The sequence below is a fragment of the Oncorhynchus keta genome, chromosome 29 (genome assembly GCF_023373465.1).
Source record: "Oncorhynchus keta strain PuntledgeMale-10-30-2019 chromosome 29, Oket_V2, whole genome shotgun sequence".
In the NCBI taxonomy this organism is placed as follows: domain Eukaryota; kingdom Metazoa; phylum Chordata; class Actinopteri; order Salmoniformes; family Salmonidae; genus Oncorhynchus; species Oncorhynchus keta.
The window spans coordinates 1,574,872-1,584,871 of NC_068449.1; the positions used below are offsets into that span (position 1 = coordinate 1,574,872).

A 10,000-nucleotide genomic window follows, 5' to 3' on the forward strand; every position below is an offset into this window, starting at 1 on the left:
ATGAATACAACAGGTGTAGTAGACCTTACAGGAAATGCAGAATACAACAGGTGTAGTAGACCTTACAGTGAAATGCTGAATACAACAGGTGTAGTAGACCTTACAGTGAAATGCTGAATACAACAGGTGTAGTAGACCTCACAGTGAATTGCCGAATTCAACAGGTGTAGTAGACCTCACAGTGAAATGCTGAATACAACAGGTGTAGTAGACCTTACAGTGAAATGCAGAATACAACAGGTGTAGTAGACCTTACAGTGAAATGCTGAATTACAACAGGTGTAGTAGACCTCACAGTGAAATGCTGAATACAACAGGTGTTGTAGACCTTACAGTGAAATGCTGAATACAACAGGTGTAGTAGACCTCATTGTGAAATGCTGAATACAACAGGTGTTGTAGACCTTACAGTGAAATGCTGAATACAACAGGTGTAGTAGACCTCACTGTGAAATGCTGAATACAACAGGTGTTGTAGACCTTACAGTGAAATGCTGAATACAACAGGTGTAGTAGACCTCACAGTGAAATGCCGAATACAACAGGTGTAGTAAACCTTACAGTGAAATTATGAATACAACAGGTGTAGTAGACCTTACAGGGAAATGCAGAATACAACAGGTGTAGTAGACCTTACAGTGAAATGCTGAATACAACAGGTGTAGTAGACCTTACAGTGAAATGCTGAATGCAACAGGTGTAGTAGACCTTACAGTGAAATGCTGAATACAACAGGTGTAGTAGACCTTACAGTGAAATGCTGAATACAACAGGTGTAGTAGACCTCACAGTGAAATGCTGAATACAACAGGTGTAGTAGACCTTACAGTGAAATGCTGAATACAACAGGTGTAGTAGACCTTACAGTGAAATGCTGAATACAACAGGTGTAGTAGACCTCACAGTGAAATGCTGAATACAACAGGTGTAGTAGACCTCACAGTGAAATGCTGAATACAACAGGTGTAGTAGACCTCACAGTGAAATGTTGAATACAACAGGTGTAGTAGACCTCACAGTGAAATGCTGAATACAACAGGTGTAGTAGACCTTACAGTGAAATGCTGAATACAACAGGTGTAGTAGACCTCACAGTGAAATGCTGAATACAACAGGTGTTGTAGACCTTACAGTGAAATGCTGAATACAACAGGTGTAGTAGACCTTACAGTGAAATGCTGAATACAACAGGTGTAGTAGACCTTACAGTGAAATGCTGAATACAACAGGTGTAGTAGACCTCACAGTGAAATGCTGAATACAACAGGTGTAGTAGACCTCACAGTGAAATGCTGAATACAACAGGTGTAGTAGACCTCACAGTGAAATGCTGAATACAACAGGTGTAGTAGACCTCACAGTGAAATGCTGAATACAACAGGTGTATTAGACCTTACAGTGAAATGCTGAATACAACAGGTGTAGTAGACCTCACAGTGAAATGTTGAATACAACAGGTGTAGTAGACCTTACAGTGAAATGCTGAATGCAACAGGTGTAGTAGACCTTACAGTGAAATGCTGAATACAACAGGTGTAGTAGACCTTACAGGGAAATGATGAATACAACAGGTGTAGTAGACCTTACAGTGAAATGCTGAATACAACAGGTGTAGTAAACCTTACAGTGAAATGATGAATACAACAGGTGTAGTAGACCTCACAGTGAAATGCTGAATACAACAGGTGTAGTAGACCTTACAGTGAAATGCTGAATACAACAGGTGTAGTAGACCTCACAGTGAAATGCTGAATACAACAGGTGTAGTAGACCTCACAGTGAAATGCTGAATACAACAGGTGTAGTAGACCTCACAGTGAAATGCTGAATACAACAGGTGTAGTAGACCTCACAGTGAAATGCTGAATACAACAGGTGTAGTAGACCTTACAGGAAATGCAGAATACAACAGGTGTAGTAGACCTCACAGTGAAATGCCGAATACAACAGGTGTAGTAGACCTTACAGTGAAATGCTGAATACAACAGGTGTAGTAGACCTCACAGTGAAATGCTGAATACAACAGGTGTAGTAGACCTCACAGTGAAATGCTGAATACAACAGGTGTAGTAGACCTTACAGTGAAATGCTGAATACAACAGGTGTAGTAGACCTTACAGTGAAATGCTGAATACAACAGGTGTAGTAGACCTTACAGTGAAATGCTGAATACAACAGGTGTAGTAGACCTTACAGTGAAATGCTGAATACAACAGGTGTAGTATACCTTACAGTGAAATGCTGAATACAACAGGTGTAGTAGACCTCACAGTGAAATGCTGAATACAACAGGTGTAGTAGACCTTACAGTGAAATGCTGAATACAACAGGTGTAGTAGACCTTACAGTGAAATGCTGAATACAACAGGTGTAGTAGACCTCACAGTGAAATGCTGAATACAACAGGTGTAGTAGACCTCACAGTGAAATGCTGAATACAACAGGTGTAGTAGACCTCACAGTGAAATGCTGAATACAACAGGTGTAGTAGACATTACAGTGAAATGCTGAATACAACAGGTGTAGTAGACCTTACAGTGAAATGCTGAATACAACAGGTGTAGTAGACCTCACAGTGAAATGCTGAATACAACAGGTGTAGTAGACCTCACAGTGAAATGCTGAATACAACAGGTGTAGTAGACCTCACAGTGAAATGCTGAATACAACAGGTGTAGTAGACCTTACAGTGAAATGCTGAATACAACAGGTGTAGTAGACCTCACAGTGAAATGCTGAATACAACAGGTGTAGTAGACCTTACAGTGAAATGCTGAATACAACAGGTGTAGTAGACCTTACAGTGAAATGCTGAATATAACAGGTGTAGTAGACCTCACAGTGAAATGCTGAATACAACAGGTGTAGTAGACCTCACAGTGAAATGTTGAATACAACAGGTGTAGTAGACCTTACAGTGAAATGCTGAATACAACAGGTGTAGTAGACCTCACAGTGAAATGCTGAATACAACAGGTGTAGTAGACCTCACAGTGAAATGCTGAATACAACAGGTGTAGTAGACCTTACAGTGAAATGCTGAATACAACAGGTGTAGTAGACCTCACAGTGAAATGCTGAATACAACAGGTGTTGTAGACCTTACAGTGAAATGCTGAATACAACAGGTGTAGTAGACCTCACAGTGAAATGCTGAATACAACAGGTGTAGTAGACCTTACAGTGAAATGCTGAATACAACAGGTGTAGTAGACCTGACAGTGAAATGCTGAATACAACAGGTGTTGTAGACCTTACAGTGAAATGCTGAATACAACAGGTGTAGTAGACCTTACAGTGAAATGCTGAATACAACAGGTGTAGTAGACCTCACAGTGAAATGCTGAATACAACAGGTGTAGTAGACCTCACAGTGAAATGCTGAATACAACAGGTGTTGTAGACCTCACAGTGAAATGCTGAATACAACAGGTGTAGTAGACCTTACAGTGAAATGCTGAATACAACAGGTGTAGTAGACCTTACAGTGAAATGCTGAATACAACAGGTGTAGTAGACCTTACAGTGAAATGCTGAATACAACAGGTGTAGTAGACCTCACAGTGAAATGCTGAATACAACAGGTGTAGTAGACCTTACAGTGAAATGCTGAATGCAACAGGTGTAGTAGACCTTACAGTGAAATGCTGAATACAACAGGTGTAGTAGACCTTACAGTGAAATGCTGAATACAACAGGTGTAGTAGACCTTACAGTGAAATGATGAATACAACAGGTGTAGTAGACCTCACAGTGAAATGCTGAATACAACAGGTGTAGTAGACCTTACAGTGAAATGCTGAATACAACAGGTGTAGTAGACCTTACAGTGAAATGCTGAATACAACAGGTGTAGTAGACCTCACAGTGAAATGCTGAATACAACAGGTGTAGATAGACCTTACAGTGAAATGCTGAATACAACAGGTGTAGTAGACCTCACAGTGAAATGTTGAATACAACAGGTGTAGTAGACCTTACAGTGAAATGCTGAATACAACAGGTGTAGTAGACCTCACAGTGAAATGCTGAATACAACAGGTGTAGTAGACCTCACAGTGAAATGATGAATACAACAGGTGTAGTAGACCTTACAGTGAAATGCTGAATACAACAGGTGTAGTAGACCTCACAGTGAAATGATGAATACAACAGGTGTAGTAGACCTCACAGTTAAATGCTGAATTCAACAGGTGTAGTAGACCTTACAGTGAAATGCCGAATACAACAGGTGTAGTAGACCTCACAGTGAAATGCTGAATACAACAGGTGTAGTAGACCTCACAGTGAAATGCTGAATACAACAGGTGTAGTAGACCTCACGGTGAAATGCTGAATACAACAGGTGTAGTAGACCTTACAGTGAAATGCTGAATACAACAGGTGTAGTAGACCTTACAGTGAAATGCTGAATACAACAGGTGTAGTAGACCTTACAGTGAAATGATGAATTCAACAGGTGTAGTAGACCTTACAGTGAAATGCCGAATACAACAGGTGTAGTAGACCTCACAGTGAAATGCTGAATACAACAGGTGTAGTAGACCTCACAGTGAAATGTTGAATACAACAGGTGTAGTAGACCTTACAGTGAAATGCTGAATACAACAGGTGTAGTAGACCTTACAGTGAAATGCCGAATACAACAGGTGTAGTAGACCTTACAGTGAAATGCTGAATACAACAGGTGTAGATAGACCTTACAGTGAAATGCTGAATACAACAGGTGTAGTAGACCTTACAGTGAAATGCTGAATACAACAGGTGTAGTAGACCTCACAGTGAAATGCTGAATACAACAGGTGTAGTAGACCTCACAGTGAAATGCTGAATACAACAGGTGTAGTAGACCTCACAGTGAAATGCTGAATACAACAGGTGTAGTAGACCTCACAGTGAAATGCTGAATACAACAGGTGTAGTAGACCTCACAGTGAAATGCTGAATACAACAGGTGTAGTAGACCTTACAGTGAAATGATGAATTCAACAGGTGTAGTAGACCTTACAGTGAAATGCCGAATACAACAGGTGTAGTAGACCTCACAGTGAAATGCTGAATACAACAGGTGTAGTAGACCTCACAGTGAAATGTTGAATACAACAGGTGTAGTAGACCTTACAGTGAAATGCTGAATACAACAGGTGTAGTAGACCTTACAGTGAAATGCCGAATACAACAGGTGTAGTAGACCTTACAGTGAAATGCTGAATACAACAGGTGTAGATAGACCTTACAGTGAAATGCTGAATACAACAGGTGTAGTAGACCTTACAGTGAAATGCTGAATACAACAGGTGTAGTAGACCTCACAGTGAAATGCTGAATACAACAGGTGTAGTAGACCTCACAGTGAAATGCTGAATACAACAGGTGTAGTAGACCTCACAGTGAAATGCTGAATACAACAGGTGTAGATAGACCAGTTAAATGCTGAATACAACAGGTGTAGATAGACCAGTTAAATGCTGAATACAACAGGTGTAGATAGACCAGTTAAATGCTGAATACAACAGGTGTAGATAGACCAGTTAAATGCTTACTTACAAGCCCCGTAACCAACAATGCAGTTTTAAGAAAAATAAGTGGTAAGAAAGTATTACAATTGTCAAAAGTTTGGACACACCTACTCATTCAAGGGTGTTTTTCTTAATTTGTACTATTTTTTACATTGTATAATAATAGTGAAGACATCAACACTATGAAATAACACATATGGAGTCATGTCCCTCCCTCTACCCATCCATCCCTCCCTCCCTCCCTCCTCCCTCCCTCCCTACCCCTCCCTCCCTCCCTCCCCACCCCTCCCCCTCCCTACCCCTCCCTCCCTCCCTCTACCCATCTCTCCCTCCCTCCCTCCCTCCCTACCCCCTCCCTCCCTCTACCCATCCCTCCCTCCCCTCCCCTCCCTCCCTCCCTCCCTCCCTACCCTTCCCTCCCTCCCTCTACCCATCCCTCCCTCCCTCCCCCTCCCTCCCTCCCTCCTTCCTTACTTTAACTCCTGAGCGATGGCAGCTATCTGCTCTACGCGGTCCTGGTGCGCGGCCAGGTCGCTCTCGAAGGCCTCGTGTTTCTTCAGCAGAGCCTTGATCTCAGACAGAGAGGCCGTCTCAAAGTCCCGCGCCTGCAGCATCTCCTCCTTACCTGCAGGGGGAGACACACATCACAGACATTACACATCAATATAAAGGCCTAATGGAAAATGGATGAAGTAAGTAGACTAATACAGAATCTACAGTATGTTGAACAAAGACAGCCTAAAGAGGATACATGTTGGAGGTGCTGCACACAGTGGTCTTCAATTCCATATCAATTCATTAATATGGTTAAACAATTAAAGGGGCAGTTTGCAGTTACTGTACATCCAGTTTTGGACTTATAAATTAATGATGTGTACTCATTGATGATGTGTACTCATTGATGATGTGTACTCATTGATGATGTGTACTCATTGATGTACTCATTGATGATGTACTCATTGATGATGTGTACTCATTGATGTGTACTCATTGATGATGTGTACTCATTGATGTGTACTCATTGATGATGTGTACTCATTGATGTGTACTCATTGATGATGTGTACTCATTGATGTGTACTCATTGATGTGTACTCATTGATGTGTACTCATTGATGATGTGTACTCATTGATGTGTACTCATTGATGATGTGTACTCATTGATGATGTGTACTCATTGATGTGTACTCATTGATGATGTGTACTCATTGATGATGTGTACTCATTGATGTGTACTCATTGATGTGTACTCATTGATGATGTGTACTCATTGATGTGTACTCATTGATGATGTGTACTCATTGATGATGTGTACTCATTGATGATGTGTACACATTGATGTGTACTCATTGATGTGTACTCATTGATGATGTGTACTCATTGATGTGTACTCATTGATGTGTACTCATTGATGATGTGTACTCATTGATGATGTGTACTCATTGATGTGTACTCATTGATGTGTACTCATTGATGATGTGTACTCATTGATGTGTACTCATTGATGTGTACTCATTGATGATGTGTACTCATTGATGATGTGTACTCATTGATGTGTACTCATTGATGTGTACTCATTGATGATGTGTACTCATTGATGTGTACTCATTGATGATGTGTACTCATTGATGATGTGTACTCATTGATGATGTGTACTCATTGATGATGTGTACTCATTGATGATGTGTACTCATTGATGATGTGTACTCATTGATGATGTGTACTCATTGATGATGTGTACTCATTGATGATGTGTACTCATTGATGTGTACTCATTGATGATGTGTACTCATTGATGATGTGTACTCATTGATGTGTACTCATTGATGATGTGTACTCATTGATGATGTGTACTCATTGATGATGTGTACTCATTGATGATGTGTACTCATTGATGATGTGTACTCATTGATGATGTGTACTCATTGATGACGTGTTTAAACATGTTTAAAACTACAATTTTGATATCATGGCTGGTCAGTCCTTAAATCCATAGCTATGTACAGTATATTAATTAATTAATGAATTAATGAATTAATTAATGAATGAATGAATTAATTAATTAATTCATTCATTCATTCATTAATTAATGCATTCATTAATTAATTCATTCATTCATTCATTTGAGAGTGGAAGAAACAATGACGGGGCAGAGTTTTGTTTTGGTTGTAACTGCGGATTGCCCCTTTAAGGTCACTTACAGTGTTTGTTTTCAATTCAAACGGTCAAAAGCAAAACGCTTAGCCTTGTTCTGGTACCTTCCGTCCAGGCTTCGTGGATGGCTGCTTTCTGACGGAACTTCTCCGCCAGGTGGTCGAGTCTCTCCAGCCGACGTATCTCGTTAAGGAGCCACTCCTCATAACCCTTCTCCGCCTCCAGGCCGCCCCACGCGTTAGACACGTCCTGCACAGACATACAGTTTGACCTTTGACCTTTGGCTGCTGCTAAAGAACATTGACATTTAAGGGAATATTTCAGGGGTGCAGGTTTTCCTTTCACAGTTTTTACTGAACAGAAATGCTGTAACACACAGCGGGTCAGCTGACAGCTAAACAGACAGGATCCAGCATCAGGCTCAGTGTGGTAGAGAGAGAGAGAGAGAGAGAGAGAGAGAGAGAGAGAGAGAGAGAGAGAGAGAGAGAGAGAAAGAGACAGAGACAGATAGAGACAGAGAGAGACAGAGAGAGTGAGGGACAGAGAGAGAGAGAGAGACAGAGACAGAGACAGATAGAGACAGAGACAGAGAGAGACAGAGAGAGTGAGGACAGAGAGAGAGAGAGAGACAGAGAGAGAGAGAGAGAGAGAGAGAGAGAGAGAGAGAGAGAGAGAGAGACAGAGAGAGAGAGAAAGAGACAGAGACAGATAGAGACAGAGACAGATAGAGACAGAGAGAGTGAGGACAGAGAGAGAGAGAGAGACAGAGACAGACAGAGAGAGTGAGGGACAGAGAGAGAGAGACAGAGACAGAGACAGACAGAGAGAGTGAGGGACAGAGAGAGAGAGACAGAGACAGAGACAGAGAGAGACAAGAGAGAAAGAGAGACTGAAAAAGCTTATTCTACTTTCCCAATGCACAAGTGGTTATCTCCACCCTGCTACCATACAGCAGGTAAACGCAAGTATTTCCCGTGACTGTGCCTCAAAACCAAAACCAGGTCCACCTTGGACTAGAACAGCCTCTATGACCAGGTCCACCCTGGACTAGAACAGCCTCTATGACCAGGTCCACCCTGGACTAGAACAGCCTCTATGACCAGGTCCACCCTGGACTAGAACAGCCTCTATGACCAGGTCCACCCTGGACTAGAACAGCCTCTATGACCAGGTCCACCCTGGACTAGAACAGCCTCTATGACCAGGTCCACCCTGGACTAGAACAGCCTCTATGACCAGGCCCACCACTCCACCCTGGACTAGAACAGCCTCTATGACCAGGTCCACCCTGGACTAGAACAGCCTCTATGACCAGGCCCACCACTCCACCCTGGACTAGAACAGCCTCTATGACCAGGTCCACCCTGGACTAGAACAGCCTCTATGACCAGGTCCACCCTGGACTAGAACAGCCTCTATGACCAGGTCCACCCTGGACTAGAACAGCCTCTATGACCAGGTCCACCCTGGACTAGAACAGCCTCTATGACCAGGTCCACCCTGGACTAGAACAGCCTCTATGACCAGGTCCACCACTCCACCCTGGACTAGAACAGCCTCTATGACCAGGTCCACCCTGGACTAGAACAGCCTCTATGACCAGGTCCACCCTGGACTAGAACAGCCTCTATGACCAGGTCCACCCTGGACTAGAACAGCCTCTATGACCAGGCCCACCCTGGACTAGAACAGCCTCTATGACCAGGCCCACCCTGGACTAGAACAGCCTCTATGACCAGGTCCACCCCTGGACTAGAACAGCCTCTATGACCAGGTCCACCCTGGACTAGAACAGCCTCTATGACCAGGCCCACCCTGGACTAGAACAGCCTCTATGACCAGGCCCACCCTGGACTAGAACAGCCTCTATGACCAGGTCCACCTTGGACTAGAACAGCCTCTATGACCAGGTCCACCCTGGACTAGAACAGCCTCTATGACCAGGTCCACCCTGGACTAGAACAGCCTCTATGACCAGGTCCACCCTGGACTAGAACAGCCTCTATGACCAGGTCCACCCTGGACTAGAACAGCCTCTATGACCAGGTCCACCCTGGACTAGAACAGCCTCTATGACCAGGTCCACCCTGGACTAGAACAGCCTCTATGACCAGGTCCACCCTGGACTAGAACAGCCTCTATGACCAGGCCCCACTCCACCCTGGACTAGAACAGCCTCTATGACCAGGTCCACCCTGGACTAGAACAGCCTCTATGACCAGGTCCACCCTGGACTAGAACAGCCTCTATGACCAGGCCCACCACTCCACCCTGGACTAGAACAGCCTCTATGACCAGGTCCACCCTGGACTAGAACAGCCTCTATGA

General features: G+C 43.3%; 1 protein-coding gene and 1 long non-coding RNA gene across 51 annotated transcripts in view; one reads left to right on the top strand and one right to left on the bottom strand.

Annotated features, from left to right (window-relative positions):
* actn1 (actinin, alpha 1) overlaps positions 1-10,000 on the bottom strand; it is a 114,048-nt gene that overhangs the window by 17,824 nt on the left and 86,224 nt on the right. For all 50 annotated transcript variants that reach the window (XM_052485536.1, XM_052485530.1, XM_052485537.1 and 47 more), the window contains exons 12-13: positions 7,777-7,921; positions 5,994-6,144 (exon numbers count right to left, since the gene is read on the bottom strand). In XM_052485536.1, coding sequence (XP_052341496.1) covers positions 5,994-6,144; positions 7,777-7,921 — 296 coding nt within the window. The remainder of the gene's footprint in view (positions 1-5,993; positions 6,145-7,776; positions 7,922-10,000) is intronic.
* LOC127913478 (uncharacterized) lies at positions 233-2,512 on the top strand. Its single transcript, XR_008085688.1, has 4 exons — positions 233-279; positions 698-1,229; positions 1,913-2,254; positions 2,293-2,512. It is a non-coding gene; the product is annotated as an uncharacterized LOC127913478 (long non-coding RNA).